This window comes from Microtus ochrogaster, chromosome 8 (genome assembly GCF_000317375.1).
Source record: "Microtus ochrogaster isolate Prairie Vole_2 chromosome 8, MicOch1.0, whole genome shotgun sequence".
Taxonomy (NCBI): Eukaryota; Metazoa; Chordata; class Mammalia; order Rodentia; family Cricetidae; genus Microtus; species Microtus ochrogaster.
In genome coordinates, this window is record NC_022015.1 from 72,600,498 (window position 1) to 72,616,600 (window position 16,103).

General features: G+C 52.8%; 3 protein-coding genes across 4 annotated transcripts in view; 2 read left to right on the forward strand and 1 right to left on the reverse strand.

Annotated features, from left to right (window-relative positions):
• Positions 1-9,864, forward strand: part of Sema4g (semaphorin 4G) — a 14,913-nt gene extending 5,049 nt beyond the window's left edge. Inside the window, exons 5-16 of one of the 2 annotated variants that reach the window (XR_001229027.2) lie at positions 2,528-2,626; positions 2,738-2,831; positions 2,978-3,091; positions 3,296-3,459; positions 3,540-3,709; positions 3,974-4,118; positions 4,224-4,446; positions 4,656-4,771; positions 4,866-5,026; positions 5,158-5,219; positions 7,637-8,688; positions 8,817-9,864. Coding sequence is in view for 1 of the 2 variants with exons in the window: in XM_005352349.2 (XP_005352406.1) it covers positions 2,528-2,626; positions 2,738-2,831; positions 2,978-3,091; positions 3,296-3,459; positions 3,540-3,709; positions 3,974-4,118; positions 4,224-4,446; positions 4,656-4,771; positions 4,866-5,026; positions 5,158-5,219; positions 7,637-8,466 (2,178 nt within the window). In the remaining variant the exon portion in view is untranslated. Of the gene's footprint in view, positions 1-2,527; positions 2,627-2,737; positions 2,832-2,977; positions 3,092-3,295; positions 3,460-3,539; positions 3,710-3,973; positions 4,119-4,223; positions 4,447-4,655; positions 4,772-4,865; positions 5,027-5,157; positions 5,220-7,636 lie in introns of both variants that reach the window. The other variant, XM_005352349.2, reaches the window with a different exon arrangement.
• Positions 9,865-11,780: 1,916 nt separating this feature from the next.
• On the reverse strand, positions 11,781-13,083 carry Mrpl43 (mitochondrial ribosomal protein L43). The gene is made up of 3 exons (XM_005352348.3): positions 12,920-13,083; positions 12,717-12,823; positions 11,781-12,603 (listed from the first exon to the last, which is right to left on the reverse strand). Exons 1-3 carry the CDS (start codon positions 13,048-13,050, stop codon positions 12,362-12,364), a joined length of 480 nt encoding a protein of 159 aa, XP_005352405.1. The 5' UTR covers positions 13,051-13,083; the 3' UTR covers positions 11,781-12,361.
• A 74-nt stretch (positions 13,084-13,157) lies between these two features.
• Twnk (twinkle mtDNA helicase) overlaps positions 13,158-16,103 on the forward strand; it is a 6,441-nt gene continuing 3,495 nt past the window's right edge. The window contains exons 1-2 of the mRNA XM_005352350.2: positions 13,158-14,983; positions 15,726-15,966. Of these exons, the coding sequence (XP_005352407.1) occupies positions 13,741-14,983; positions 15,726-15,966 (1,484 nt within the window). The 5' untranslated portion in view covers positions 13,158-13,740. The remainder of the gene's footprint in view (positions 14,984-15,725; positions 15,967-16,103) is intronic.

Below are 16,103 nucleotides of genomic sequence, written 5' to 3' on the forward strand. Positions count from 1 at the left end.
GAGACCAGCCTGGTCTACAGAGCTAGTGCCAGGAGAGGCTCCAAAGCCACAGAGAAACCCTGTCTCGAAAAACCAAAAAAAAAAAAAATTAAAAAAAAAAAGAGTACACACTCTTGGACCGGCAACTGCTCAGCAGGTTAAGGCACTTGCTGCCAAGCCTGACAACTCAAAAAAAGAGAGAACCTACTCTCACAGGTTGTTTGGTCTTTCTAATGTGTGCCATAGCATAGGCACACACATACACACATGAAATAAATAGATTTAAAAAAAAACACATTCCAAGCCAGTTATGGTGGCATATGCCTACAATTCCAGCTCTTGGGAGGCTGAGGACACACACACAAGTGCACATTCACACTGGGCATCGTGGTGGTGAATGCCTGTCATCCCAGCAGTTAGATGGTAATGAAAGAGGATTAGGGTTCACAGAAAGCCTTGGCCTCAAACTTTGGGCCCTAGACCTAGGGGCTGTGACTCAGTGAGTCTGCGGTGTGTTCCTCTAGAACTTCCCATCAGAGGCTACCTCAGTGCACTGTGGCTAATAAGCAGAGCTAGTGGGGTAGGTGAACCCAGGTCACGAAGGGTTTGGACGTTATTGTGACAACGACACCCATTCTGTCTGATGCCTTGGAGGCCCTCACACATGAATTATAGGTTCCAGATCAATAGGTCTGGAAAGGGCCCGAGATGTTACACCTCCGGAAAGCCTACTGAAGCTGATCGCTCTGGTTCTCAGACCACTTTGAGCAGCAGTGTCAGAGAACATGTTCCAAAGCATTATCCTGAAGAATGTTCATTTTCAAAGGCGGAACTGAGTGGTGTAGTACTTTTGGAAAGGACAACATTCCCAGCTCACAGTGACATCATTAAAGCTCCGAGCAGTCACCCGCCCGGTACTTTCCAAGCTCATTTGACTACAGAATTCGTCCCAATTGCCCTTTTTCTGTCTTAGGGAGCTACTCTAGGAAAGCTGGTCTTGTCCCACGTGCCAGGTGGATCAAAATAGACTGAGTCTAGAGACAGGAAGAACAGTGGAAAGTGTGGGGCGTCCTAGGAGTTAGAAAGAAGGCCTGAGTAAGCTGACAAGAAACAGGTGAAGGCTGCAGGAGAGAAAGTGGGGATAGGAGCCTTCCATGGATTCAGACTCTGGGTAACAGACAGGAGGATGGTCGAGGAGAACTGGACAGCAGCTTAGGCACCAGAAGGGTGCAGAGACAGCCATTGTGGCTGGAAGAGGTGGAATGAGCAGTCAGGGACAAGCCCAGGGCCATGTGGGATTGTGTGCTGCAGGCACGGGAGCTGCTGCCATGCCCTGGTCTGTTTTACATCTGTGGCACTCTGGGAAGTGGATTGGATGGGAGCAAGAGGGTGTTGACAGATGGGCGATCCTGGAAGGGAACTTCGGACATGGTGTCTACGGTCTCCCTCACAGGCCACCTGGGAGACCGGAATACGGGAGAGGCTGTTGACAACAGGCCCCCTTGTGCTGTCTGAATGTTACTCCTGGAGCATCCCTCAGTCACTGAGTAAACAGCTGTGAAAAAGAGTAGCATAGCAGGTTAGGAGGGGGTCAGGTAGCCCCTAGAGTTGTGCAACAAAGAGGTGACGGTTATCAGTACTGGATGAAAACAGTGAAGTGGGCCAAGTTCAAGAACCACTTGGCAGAGTGAACCATGGAAAGTGGCTGAATGTGGGGGTGAGAGAGTGGGCGGCAGCAAAGATGCTTCTGGACCAGAGCAAGGTGGATGCAGGTGGAGGTGGGAAAGACCGGATGAACAGGTTTAAGAGGGACGATTTGGGTCAGGAAGAACGGGAGCTTGCTTTTTGCCGGAGTGAGACTGGCAACAGAGAGAGAACTGGGCTTTATGGGAGCTCCAGGATTAGGGAGGAGCATTGCTTAAAAGTAATTTTTGAGTAGCCAGGCAGTAGTGGGCGTGCCCTTAATCCCAGCACTCGGGAGGCAGAAGCAGGTGGACCCCTGTGAGTTCGAGGTCAGCCTGGTCTACTGAGTGAGTTCCAGGACAGCCAAGCTACAAAGGGAAAACCTGTCTCAAGAAACAAAAAAACAAACAACAACAACAAAAACCCCAACTTTTGAGCTCCTGTCAAACCATCATTCCCCTGAAATGCTCCCTGCCTTTGAGCACCAATGGCTCCTGAAGGGTAGGTGGAAGGGACTGCAGGAAACACAGACAGGAGAAGCTGCCAGAGTGGGGTCAGGTAATGGGAAGCATCTTGGAAAGTCTGTCCTATAGGTGGGGGCCAAGAATCAGACTGCAGGCCGGACGGTGGTGGCGCATGCCTTTAATCCCAGCACTCAAGAGGCAGAGGCAGGCAAATCCCTGTGAGTTCGAGGCCAGGCTGGTCTACAAGAGATAGTTGCAGGACAGCTAGGACTGTTACACTGGGAAACCCTGTCTCGAAAAAACAAACAACAACAAAAAAGAATCATACTGCAAAGCTAGACCAATAGAAATGGCTTCTATTCAGACAGAGAACTTACATGACTGCCTCCCTTTGTCTATAGACAGAGTGTTTCAACCATGTGCGATTTCTACAGCGGCTCAATGCCACCCACTTCTATGCATGTGGGACCCACGCCTTCCAGCCCCTCTGTGCAGCCATTGTGAGTATTCCTATCCCTAGCCCTGACTGCTAACCCCAGACTGGCCTGACCTGGGGCTGCAGCGCTTGCCTGTCTTCAGACCATTGACTGATTGGGACCCTCATTCTCCAGGATGCTGAAGCCTTCATCTTGCCTACTAACTTCGAGGAGGGAAAGGAGAAATGTCCTTATGACCCAGCCCGTGGCTTCACAGGCCTTATCATCGGTGAGCAGACCCTCCTGCCGCCAGTCCTAACGCATAAGAATGCGATGATCTGAATGCGTTTCTTGCTGCTAGGACTTGCCACTTATGCATGTCATATTCCCTGTTGTACATGACATGCATCTCATGTCTGGATGTCCCTGCCTCAGATGGAGGCCTCTACACAGCGACACGGTATGAATTTCGGAGTATTCCTGACATCCGCCGGAGCCGCCACCCACACTCTCTGAGAACTGAGGAGGCACCGATGCACTGGCTCAATGGTTAGGAGAAGGAGGTGCATGATGATGGGGGGCGGTAGGGGTCTTTTTTATTGTTTACTCCCTTGGGCAGATGACCATCCCATTCCCAGGTCTCCAGGTGGCCTGTCCATTTTGCGCATGTGTGTTGTGGAGGGAGGTCGAGGGGGCGTGGCTGAGGGAGAGGTCTCAGGTTGTTTCATAAGCCTCCCAAATACTCAACTACAGATGCTGAGTTTGTATTCTCTGTGCTGGTGCGGGAAAGCAAGGCCAGTGCCGTGGGTGACGATGACAAGATTTACTACTTCTTCATGGAGCGCGAAGAAGGCTCCAGCAGCTTTACTCAGAGTCGCAGCAGCCACCGCGTGGCTAGAGTAGCCCGTGTGTGCAAGGTGCGTATGGAGAAGTCAGGATACAGTGTACAGGTAGAGGTTAGATCTCTGACCCTGATCCTGTGTCCCTACCTCCCCAGGGAGATCTGGGAGGAAAGAAAATCCTACAGAAGAAGTGGACATCCTTCCTGAAGGCTCGTCTCATCTGCCACATCCCACAGTACGAGACACTACGATGCGTCTGCAGCCTGGATGCTGATATGTCGGTTCACACGCACTTCTATGCAGTCTTCACGCTGACAACACAGTGGTAAGCTCAGGAGTGCTGGCAAAGGGAAGAAACTGAGGACGTCTAAGGGCTGGAGCTGAGGTCAATGATGAGCTGGCTGCAAAATGGAGTCAGGCATGTCAAGCTCTCCTAGGGCCAGAGGGCACTGTGGTCCACTGATGCCCAAGACAGGCCCATAGGCCTGAGGTGGACATGGACCATGGTAACAGTAGCTCCAGGTGGAGCGCGGGTTGGGGGCAGGTTCCATTCAGTGTGGCTAAGTCCTCCCCTATGTCCCATTCCTAGGAAGACCCTGGAGGCCTCAGCCATCTGCCGCTATGACCTGGCTGAGATGCAGGCTGTGTTCACAGGCCCCTTCATGGAGTACCAGGATGGTGCGCGGCGCTGGGGCCGCTATGAGGGTGGGGTGCCCGAACCCCGGCCTGGCTCGGTGAGCACTCAGGCCTGGAGCCTATGCTGAGTAGGCAAAGCCTTGGGAGGGGAGGGGAGGCAGGTGGTGGAGTCCTGCGGCTCACCACCCATTCCTCCAACCCAGTGCATCACAGATTCCTTGCGCAGACGAGGCTACAACTCGTCCCAAGACTTGCCATCCCTGGTCCTGGACTTTGTGAAGCTGCACCCACTGATGGCTCGGCCTGTGGTGCCCACACGCGGGCGGCCCCTGCTGCTGAAGCGCAATGTGCGCTACACTCAGCTCACCGGAACCCACGTCAGCACACCTGCTGGACCCACCTATGACCTGCTCTTTCTGGGCACAGGTGCTCCTGATCCAAATCCCTGACCCCTAATGGCCTTGGTTACTGAGACGTCTGAACCCAGTAGCTCCTGCCACGTTGGCCTGGAGCGCCCAGTGTCCTGAGGGACCACTGCTGGTGGTTGATTCCTGAGATGTTCCCGTTAGGCCTCCTGTGGGGTACTGAGAGCAAATGACACTGCTGGGTTCTGACTTTTGTCCGTTCTACATCAGCTGATGGCTGGATCCACAAGGCCGTGGTCCTGGGTTCTGGAATGCACATTATCGAAGAGACACAAGTGTTCGGGGAGCCCCAGTCTGTGGACAGTCTAGTCATCTCTCCCCTGCAGGTAGACCTGACCTCAATATGCCAACAGAGAAGGGGGCTAGGGAGGCTGGGTAGGGACTGTGGGGTCACTGACCGACTGTCCTCTTTGGTTCCAGCACAGCCTCTATGTGGGGGCTGCTAGTGGAGTCATTCAGTTTCCTCTGTCCAGCTGTTCACGCTACCGTTCCTGCTATGACTGTATCCTGGCACGGGACCCCTACTGTGGCTGGGACTCCAGCACCCATGCCTGCATGGTGGCCACCACCGTCGCCAACAGGTCCCAGGGTAGAGGTTGGAAGTAGGGATGGGAGACATGCCCTAAATGGAGGAGGAAAGGGATGTGAGCTGTTATTGGTAATCCTGCTACTCATTTCTCCTTGTTCATGAACCTTGATTTTCTGTCCCCAGGACAGCATTGATACAGGACATAGAGAGAGGAAATCGAGGCTGTGAGGGCAGCAGGGATACAGGTGAGTCGAACTCACAGACCTGTGTGGATGTTTCTGACTGCCTGTGCTTGGATGGGTTCATGAGGATGACCCAGCACAGGAAATGCTCAGTGGATAACTATTTCCCAAATACACTGTAAATGAAGAAGCAGGCTCAAGACTTGGAGACAGTCGGGCAAGTAACTCATTGGTAAAGAGCTTTTCTTAGCCAGGCAGTGGTGACACACGCCTTTAATCCCAGCACTCGGGAGGCAGGGCAGAAGAGGTGGTTCTCAGTGAGTTCAAGGCTAGCCTGGTCTACAGAGTAAGTTCCAGGACTGCCAGGACTGTTTCACAGAGAAACCCTGTCTTAAAAAAAAAAAACAAAAAAAGAGAGCTCTTTTTTCTCGTTATGTGGGTTTACTGTCTAGCAACACACACACACACACACACACACACACACACACACACACACGAGAGAGAGAGAGAGAGAGAGAGAGAGAGAGAGAGAGAGAGAGAGAGAGAGAGGGTGGGGAGTTAGTGACTTAGTGCTGGTTTTATGACCACATCTGAAGTATATGCCTAAGTGGTGGGGGGACGTGAATACAAAGAACTATCTGTAATTATTAATAACTGCAACTACAGCGAGGTGCAGAAGGGTAACGTGTTTTTCTCCAAAGAAAGATTATGTCGCAGAGCTGCTATCTAAAGGACTAAAGGAAGATAGTAATCGGAGCTGAGTACGTGTGTGCCAAGCGCTGATCTAAGCACATGTGTCTGTTCTCACAACCCTCTATGTGAGAGGCCCCATCACCATCCCCATGAGGGACAACCCCTCTGAGGCACAGGGAATATCAGGAAACTGTCCATGGTTACTCAGCTACGAAGCAGCAGGGTTAGAATCAACCTGGCCTGAAGCAGTCAAATTCAAGTTTGCACTTTTGATCCAAGCTGTTTTCATCTCTAAGCTAACCAGGCAGGTTGCGGGCATGAGGAGGGCAATGGCACTCAAGCAGCTGGGTCAGTGGGAAGAGGGTGCTCAGGAGGAAAAGACTGGAGATGAGCAGGGACCTTGGCAAATGTTTTGGTCCTTATAAAAAAAGCAATAGGAGCTCTTGTCTCTAGCCCTCTCTAGCCTGTCTCTCGCCTCTCTCGCTCGCTCTCTCTCTCTTGCTTCCTGCTCTCCCTCGCTTTCTGCCCCTCTCTTCCCCCTTTGCTTCATGCTCTCTCTCAACCAAGTGCACTCCAGTAAAGCATGATCTGAGAAGAAAAAAAAAAGCAATAGGAAACCTCTGGAGAATTTTTTTTTTTTTTTACCAAGAAGTAACCTGACCACACTCATCTTTTTAATTTTTTTTTTTTTTTTTGCTATTTGTTTGTTGGTTTGTTTGGTTTTTCAAGACAGGTTTCTCTGTGTAGCCCTGACTGTCCTGGAACTTGCTCTGTAGATCAGGCTGGCCTCAAGCTCAGAGATCTGCCTGCCTCTGCCTCCCAAGTGGTGAGATTAAAGGTGTGTGCCCCGATCACCTGGCTTATTTTTAAGACATTTAAAAACTATTTTATGAGTGCATTTTGCCTGCATGTATGTATGTGCACTGTGTGCATGCTTGATTGCATTCCCTGGGACTGGAGTTATGGGTGCTTGTGAGCCACCATGTGGGTGCTGGGACCAAACTCAGGTCCTCTACAGCAAGGGCAACAAGTGCTCTTAACCACTGAGCCATCTCTCCAGCCCCTGTCTTAAATTTTTTTTAAAACTATATTTAGTTTGCTCCCAAGCATTTGTGTGAGGAGGATGTGCACGTCATGTGTAAGACACCTATGGGAGTCAGTCTCTCCTTCCTACATGTGGGTCCCAGGGATTGAACTCAGGTTGAGCTTCGCAGCAAATACCTATATTTCCTGATCTATCTGCTCAGTCTAGATTTGTGTTTTCAAGGGATCAGCTGTAGTTGCAAGGATCGGAGACTGAACGGGCCCCTAGAGGGCGGGCAGCCATGGAAGGAGAGAGGCGAACAGGTCTGAGAGTCTCACGAGAATGGATATGAGGAGAGGCAAGGGAAACTCCCAGTTCCTGATGTAAACGGCAGAGCCACTGGCGGTAGCGATTCAAAGGACCTGATGTGGTTGATGAAAGAGGTTTTGGCCTTAGTGAGATTCCCAGTAGGTGGTAAACATTCAAGTCTGGTGTTCAGGAAAGAAAGCTCTGCTGAAGTAAAGATTAGGAGTCCTTGGTAGAAACCACAGGGGAGAGGAGCTTAGAGAGAGGGGAAAAGACCCAAAACACTGTCTACTTCCCAGGCAGGGCCCATGTGCACCCTCATGCGCTCACAGGCTTGCTTAGCTGTCACCGACTCCAGACTTGGTGCCAAGAATTTAGCTGTCTGCCATCTGTCTTGTCATTTCCAGTGCTGTCTGGGATGGGCAGCTATCGATCCTTCCTCTCCCATCCTCCCCAGGGCCACCACCACCACTGAAGACCCGCTCTGTGCTCCGGGGTGATGACGTCCTCCTGCCCTGTGACCAGCCATCGAACCTGGCCCGAGCTTTGTGGCTACTCAATGGGAGCAAGAGCCTGAGTGATGGCCAGGATGGCTACCGCGTGGGAGTGGATGGGCTGCTGGTAACAGACACACAGCTGGAGCACAGTGGCAACTATGGCTGCTACGCTGAGGAGAATGGTCTCCGGATGCTGCTGGCTTCCTACAGCCTCACAGTGCGGCCGGCCACCCCTGCCCCAGCTCCACAAGCCCCTGCCATGCCTGGAGCACAGCTGGCGCATGACATGAGGCTGTTCTATGTGGTAGCCATCGCTATACTTGGTGGCCTCTGCCTCATCCTGGCATCGTCCCTCCTCTATGTGGCATGTCTGAGGGGAGGCAGAAGAGGTCGCAGGAGAAAGTACTCACTGGGTAGGGCTGGCCGGGCAGGGGGCTCAGCTGTGCAGCTGCAGACAGTCTCGGGCCAGTGTCCTGGAGAAGAAGACGAGGGTGACGATGAGGAGGGGGCCGGGGGCCTGGAGAGTAGCTGCCTCCAGATCATCCCTGGGGAAGGAGCCCCAGCCCCACCCCCTCCACCGCCACCCCCACCCCCGGCTGAGCTGACCAATGGATTGGTGGCACTGCCCAGCCGGCTTCGAAGGATGAATGGCAGTAGTTATGTGCTCCTGAGGCAGAGCAACAACGGAGTGCCAGCCGGACCCTGCTCCTTCGCAGAGGAGCTCAGCCGCATCCTGGAAAAGAGGAAACACACACAGCTGGTAGAGCAGCTGGATGAGAGCTCTGTCTGAGCCTAGCCTCCCAAACAAATGCTCTTCCAAGCCAGCCTGGCTGCCCCAGGCTGGGCCTCTGCTCCCCAACACAGCCACCCTCCTTCACGCCCCCAACTCCATTCCCCTCTCCCAACTTTGATGTCTCTGTAGGGCTGGCCAGAATCATGGTTAGCCAAAACCCCCTCTTCAGTCTCCAAGGCACACATGTGAGCAGCCCAGGCCCACCGGTGCTCCTCAAAGGTAGGTGCTCCCTCAGGACCATGCACTCTGCAAACCCAGACCCAGTTTCTATCCCTTACCCTGAAAGCTTGGGAGGAGAGGACCGTTCTCTTATCCCATTACCTGCCCACCCTTCCTCTTCTCCTCAGGTAGGGCTCTGCAGGTCCAGATGGCCTCAATGCTGCCACCCTCTGCACAGCTCTGTGTGCTGGGTAGTCCTGAATTCAGACAAGACCTCTCTCTCTGCCAGCCACCCGAGTCCTGCTGACATTCCCATGTGCACATGAAGAATGTTTTATCAGCTGGGCTGCAGTGTCCCTCCTCCTGGTATCACCCCGCCTAGATTCGGGGGCACCCTCCCAATTATCACCTTCCTATCTAGTCCTCTTTCCAGTCCCATCCCGTGCGGTAACCCTTTGGCACGAGTCTGGGAATAGGCCAGCCTGGGAGGTAAGAGCCATCACTCCCTCTTCTGCCTCCCTGCTCCTCCCGTTCACACGCAGGAGTGCCAGCACTCCGGGCATGTCCTCTTCCCGTGCGTATGTGCTAACACACCCGTATCATCTGCTTCCATGTCCACCTGCATACACATTCAGAGCCTCCCCTTGCTGCCTCAGTCAGGCTGTGTCTACTAGGTTTGGTCCGCGGATATTTCAAAGGGAGGTTTCCCCTCCCATTTAGCTGTCCTTACAGAACTAGGACAAGTGACCAATACTGCACTCAATGAGCCAGCCTCCCTCTTAGGGACCAAGCAACTGCTTCTCCTAGACCACAGCAGGGGGAAGTGACTTGATATCTCACCTGGCACATGAAGCCCGTTCTTGGAACTATGCAAAGGGCAGAGGCTGGGAGTTTGGATGCTTGGCTCCCATTCCTGTCCTACCTCACCAGGGCGCTTTCAAGGTCCAAGGGTCTCAGATGTTTCAGGCCCATATGGGACAATCAACCCTGACTGAGCTCTCCCATTCCCCTTGGGTGAGGATGACTGTTATTTTTGTAGCTGAGAACGTGGAACCCCCACGAGTTTTTACTGCCCTTCACCCATACCTCTCCCACCTCCACCCCACAATGAATGTATTTATTGTGAGAATGGCTGTACTTCACTCACCACCCAGGTGGGTGGAAGAGGCATGTGATGGATCGGGGAGCCTGGGCTCTGCTCCTCGTGTTGGTTAATAAAAGCCCTCTTTCCCCACAGCTTTGAGTGTCTGCTTGGTCTAGACTGTCTTTACCAGGGACAGGTTTCTGGCCTATGGAGAAGGTGCTGCAGAGATTTCCTCATCTAGGGTTGGCTTTGATCCCCATAAAAATATTTACATAAGGAATGAGCTGCTCCGCTCCTGCTGTACCTGAGCTGCGCAGGCACAGGGCCACTGGCTAAGGCTCGGATTAGTCATTGATAGAGGGTGACAAAGTCACAGCAGCTCAAGAACCCACAAGGCTCCTAGCTCTTTACTCCTGGCTTTATCAGGCTGGTCACAAACTCCTGGGTTCAAGTGATCCTGCTTGTCTCCACCTCCGGGATATGTGGGACTACAGATATACAGCACGCTCGGCTCATTGCTCTAAAAACAAAAACACTTGTTTATGTGTGCATGTACTTGAACACGCCAAGGTGAGTGTGAGGTCAGAGGCTCAGGACAGTCTGCTCCTCCTTCTACTAAGTGAGTCCTGACAACTCAGGTTGTCAGGGTTAGCAGTGATTGCATCTACCCACTGAGCCATCTCCCCAACCCTGCCTTTTTCCTTTCTTTTTTAAAGACTTGGTCTCATTATGTAGCCCTGACTGGCCTGGGACACTCCATGTAGACTAGGCTGGCCTTGAACTCATCCATCTGGTTGCCTCTGCCTTCCAAGTGCTGGCAATGAAAAGCTGTATCACCATATCAAGGCCTTTGCTGGGTTTTCTGTCTGTATGCAGCCTGTGTACCACCTGCATGCCTGATGCCCTCTGAGACCGGGAAGGTCAGATCTGCTGGAACCAGTTACAGATGGTTGCAGGGTGCCATGTAGGTGCTGGGAACTGAGCATGGGTCCTCTGGAGTAGCCAGTGCTCTCAATCCCTGCTTGTCTCAGCCCCAGCCCTGTCTAAGGCTGGAAGACACTTCTTGCCAGTCGTGGCGCTCTTCCCTATTTTTCTGCACTTCCCACTCCTTGATCCAGGGAAAGAGAAGGGTTTCTTTCTTTCTATTTTTTTAAAGATGTATGTATGTATGTATTCAGTGTTCTGCTTGCATGTATCCCTGCAGGCCAGAAGAGGGCACCAAATCTCATTACAGATGGTTGTGAGCTCATGTGGTTTCTGGGAATTGAACTCAGGAACTTTGGAAGAGCAGGCAAAGCCATCTTTGCAGCCCAAGGGCTTATTTCTGTACAGAGAATTTGGGTTAGGAGTGCAGTTAGGACTACAGAAAGCTTGTTATCTGGGACCTGCTCTGGGAATCTGAGGCACATTGCTTCTGACACTAACCACTGAAAAAATTTATGTTCTGCTTCTGGTTTTAGAGTCAAAAGTAGAGTTTATGCATAAAATATGCATGCATTAGCCGGGCGGTGGTGGCGCACGCCTGTAATCCCAGCACTCGGGAGGCAGAGGCAGGCGGATCTCTGTGAGTTCGAGACCAGCCTGGTCTACAAGAGCTAGTTCCAGGACAGGCTCCAAAACCACAGAGAAACCCTGTCTCAAAAAAACCAAAAAACAAACAAACAAACAAAAAAAATGCATACATTTTGAGCCAGGCATAGTGGTCCACAAGCCTTTCAGTTGCAGCACTTGGGGGTGGGTCTCTGATTTCAAGGCCAACCTGGTCTACAGAGTTTCAGGACAGCCAGAGCCACATAGTGACACTCCGTCTTGAGGGGGTAAAAAAAACAACCCTTTGAAGCATGATCCTGAGGGGCTGGAGAGATGGCTCAGATGGTTAAGAGCACTGGCTGCTCTTTCAGAAGATCCAGGTTCAATTCCCAGAACCTACAAGGAGGCTCACAACTGTAACTCCAGTTCTAGGGCACCTTCCGCCATTTTCTGGCCTCCAGGGGCATTCTCCGTATGGTGCAGACATACAAGCGGGCCAAACACCCATACATATGATAAATAAATAAACCTCCAGATGTGGTCTTAGGTAAGTTTTAATGACTTCAGTTTCCTTTTTTCCTGTTTGTTTTTCCAGACAGGGTTTCTCTGTAGCTTTGGAGCCTGTCTTGGAACTTACTCTGTAAACCAGGCTGGCCTCGAACTCACAGATCCGCCTACCTCTGCCTCCTGAGTGCTGGGATTAAAGGAGTGAGCCACCACTACCACCCGGCGACTTCAGTTTTCCAATCTGCACACAAACACTCACAGATATAAGGTGACTTGCCCAATGCCAGGCCACAGCAAGAGCAACAAGCATCACGGGTTCTTCAGAAGTCAACCTTGACTTCATTGAAATCATAATTTTGATTTCTGAAAACGAGGACCCCGTATAGCACTTGGAAGCCTTCTTACATTCCAGTTGCAGGAGGCCAACAGAATCAGAATGAGGGTATTCATTAGGTCACTTTATCTAGCAGTGGGCAATGGTGGCAGTCAGCTCTTCTTTATCCCGGGCCACGCCCCCTCCCCACCCCATTGGTAGGTTCCATTTATTTGCCAGAGCTTGAAATCCGAAAGAGGAACCAATGCCATCGCTTCCACTGTCCAAAGCCTGGTTCTTTACTGTGCTTGTTCCAAAGCTGCAGCAGGATCCTGGAGTTCTCTGGGCCGCAGCCCGCCGAGGGCTGTCCGTTTGTTGGTGAAGGGGTGCCACTGGCCCTGGATGCTAGGGTTGTCGGTGTGGAAGGGCTTGCGGATGCGGATCACATCCAAGCCGGACTGGTTCGCCAGCTTCTGCACCAGTGATGTGATCTCCTCCACCGACTTGCTGTTGACATTTTCCTCGCGTACGGTCCCGTTAACTGGCAGAGGGACGTGGGAATGAGTGGAAACCGTCAGGTAGGAAGTTAAAACAAGAAGAACCCGGCGGGCAAGCGGGGATCCTGCCCTGCCGCCCCAGCGAGGCCCCACTTACGGTATTCGGCCACTATTCTAGGCACCGCACACGGCCGCGGGTTCACGTAGATTACGACCCCTGGGTTCCGTCGGGCGAAGTCGGTCACTTCACGTTCCACGAACTCCCTGCGAGGCCCAGGGAAGGTGAGAGCGGTGACCCGGACCCAGTCCCGTCGTTCCCCGCGCCCCCTACCCCGATCCTCCCGCTCCCGTGGGCCTCACCTGGCGCCGCGGGACGAGGGCGCATCCCGACTGAGGCTGAGGCTGAGGCGCTGCAGTTGCTGTACGTAGCGACCCAGCCCGTTATGGAGGACGCTCGTCAAGAAGCGGCTCGGGGTCCCGCGCGCGGTCATGGTTACCGCTTGGCAGCCCGGACGGCCAGAGGGCGGGCGGGACTAACCAACGACTTCCGGTTCTGGGTTCACGGGCTTCCCGGAGAGTTTTGCTTCCGAGGTCACAGCGAGTGGCGCGTGCGGGCGACCCACGTTGCGGGCGAAAGGGTAGAAAGGAGAACTGGGAGCGGGAGAGTGGGTGTCCTAGAGCACGGGGTAGAGCCCGGGGGGCAGTGAGAGCTCCGGGCTTCAGCTGTGACCTTCAGCTGGGTGGAGGGTTCCCAGTGAGAGTTAGGAGCCGAGGAGAACGCCTGTTGTTGGGGTTCAGGCAGGATGCAGAGGGCTGTAGAGATGAGGATGGCGAGGAGAGTCGTGGAGGGGTGTAGAGGTGAGGAGATGAGACCGAGAAGCCGTCTAGAGTGAGGGACCGTCGAGGGTTCCAGAAATGAGCTGGTAGCGAGAAGTTGTAAAGAGAGGGACCGAGACGTGAAAGGGTTGTGTAGCTGAGCAGAGATGTGAAGTAGCAATGTACAGAAACCAACGGGATTAAGAAGGGTGTCGGTAAGGCAGCGGTTTGAGGGGCGATAGAGAGAAGCCAGCTATCGGAAGTCCTGGGGGTGCTCTGTGGAAGGCTCCTAGGGTCTAGCCTAGTGAAGGCGGCACACCAGACATCAAAAGTTTTGGCAGTAGAGGCATCCCACTCTATTAGGAATGTGGCTCCTGCTGCGATGTACTTACCCCTTCCGAATATTGCTGCCTCAGCGAGGGGAGTGGGTGAGTCGGAGGGGCCTGCCCCGAAGCTTGACCCCAGGCCCTCCTCGCAGAAGGTACAGGAAGGAGGCGCTCCCAGCCTTAGAGGTGCCAATGTCGCCTGTGACGACAACTGAAATCCGCCAATATTTACGGGCGCATGGGATCCCGTTCCAGGATGGCCACAGTTGCCTTCGAGCACCAAGCCCCTTTGTTGGGTCTTCAGATATCAAAAACCAGAAGGATTCGACCGCTTCCTTCTGCCTCTTCATTGACAAGACCACAGGACACTTTCTCTGCATGACTAGCCTAGCAGAAGGGAGCTGGGAAGACTTCCAGGCCAGTGTGGAGGGACGAGGGGATGGGGCCAAAGAGGGAATCCTGCTTACTGAGGGCCCGGAAGCTGAGGACAGAGAGGAGGTCCTGAGAATCTGGAATCGAGCTATCCCTCTCTGGGAGCTACCTGATCCTGAGGAGGCCAAGCTGGCTCGTGTGATGTTTGGCCTATCCAAGGTGACAGATGACACGCTCAGGAGGTTCAGCGTCCGCTATCTGCGATCTACTCGAAGTTTGGTCTTCCCTTGGTTCACCCCTGGGAGTGCAGGATTACGTGGCCTGAAGCTACTAGGGGCCGAAGATCAGGGGAATGGAGTACAGTACGTGGAGACCACCATTCCCCGGCCTGGTGCCTACCACAACCTATTTGGACTACCACTGATCAGCCGTCGGGATGCAGAGGTGGTCCTCACGAGCCGTGAGCTGGACAGCTTGGCCTTGAGCCAGTCCATGGGGCTGCCCACCCTTGCCCTACCCAGAGGAACGGTCTGTTTACCCCCACCTTTACTCCCTTACCTTGAACAGTTCCGTCGAATTGTATTCTGGCTAGGGGATGACCTTCGGTCCTGGGAGGCCGCCAAACTGTTTGCCCGAAAACTCAATCCCAAGCGATGCTCTTTGGTGAGGCCTGGTAACCAACAACCTCGTCCGCTGGAGGCCTTAAACCAAGGCTTAAGTCTTGTTCGTATTCTTCGTACTGCGCTCCCTGCCTGGCACAAATCTATTGTGTCTTTCCGGCAGCTCCGGGAGGAGGTTCTAGGAGAGCTGTCAAATGTGGAGCAAGCGGCTGGGGTCCGCTGGAGTCGCTTCCCAGACCTCAATCGTCTGCTGAAGGGGCATCGCAAGGGCGAGCTCACGGTGTTTACAGGTGACTCACTAGGAAATCACTGTTTTGGGAGCTGGAGAGATGGCCTAGTACTTAAAAGCACTGGCTTCTTTGGCAGAGGATTCGAGTTCACTTCCTAGCACCCAGACAGCAGCTCACAACTGTCTAGCTGCAGTTCCAGGGGTTCTGATGCCCTCTTCTGACCTCTGAGGACCCCAAGTATGCATATGATGTACAGACATACAGGCAGATGAAACACTTATACCCATAAGATAATGTTAAAAAAAAAAAGGCAGTGGTGGCATCTGCCTTTAATCCCACTATTTGGAAGGCAGTGAAAGGCAGATCTCTGAGTTCAAGGCCAACCTGGTCTACATAGAGAGTTCCAGCATAGCAAAAGCTGTTATACAGAGAAACACTGCCTTCAAAAACTGTTTTGGGTTAAGGGTTAGACCATAAAGTGACAAAGGTATGTGGGTTTTGGCCACTGACTGTGTTCAATTTATTTATTCTTTTTAGGTTTATTTATTATGTTATGAATGTTTTGCCTGCATGTGTGCATTGCACAACATGTGTACCTGGTGTCCTCAGAGGCCAGTAGTCATAAGCCTTGGAACTGGACTTACAGATGGTTTGTAAGCCATCAGATGGGTGCTAGGAATCAAATCTAGGTCTCCTGCAAGAGCAACAAGTGCTCTTAAGTGCTGCTGCATCTCCAGCCCCCACGGGCAGTGCTACAAGGAGACTTCCCTCCTAACTCAGAGCTCTGTCTATCCCCCTATAGGGCCAACAGGGAGTGGAAAGACAACATTCATCAGTGAATATGCCCTGGATTTGTGTACCCAAGGGGTGAACACACTTTGGGGTAGCTTTGAGATCAGCAATGTGAAACTAGCCCGGGTCATGCTGACTCAGTTTGCCGTGACGCGGCTGGAAGAGCAGCTGGACAAGTACGAAGAGTGGGCAGACCGCTTTGAAGACCTGCCTCTCTACTTCATGACTTTCCATGGGCAGCAGAGCATCAAGTAAGATCTCCAAAGGCCACTTACTTTTTAAAAAGTAGTCTTGAGCTGGGCGGTGGTGGCGCACACCTTTAATCCCAGCACTTGGGAGGCAGAGGCAGGCGGATCTCTGTGAGTTTGAGACCAGCCTGGTCTACAAG

Coding starts and splice junctions, on each gene's coding strand:
- Mrpl43 (XM_005352348.3), bottom strand. CDS start 13,050: ATGACCGCGCGCGGGACCCCGAGCCGCTTCTTGACGAGCGTCCTCCAT. Junction 12,824..12,919: donor CCCTCGTCCCGCGGCGCCAG/GTGAGGCCCACG, acceptor TGGGCCTCGCAG/GGAGTTCGTGGAACGTGAAG. Junction 12,604..12,716: donor TAGAATAGTGGCCGAATACC/GTAAGTGGGGCC, acceptor TCCCTCTGCCAG/TTAACGGGACCGTACGCGAG.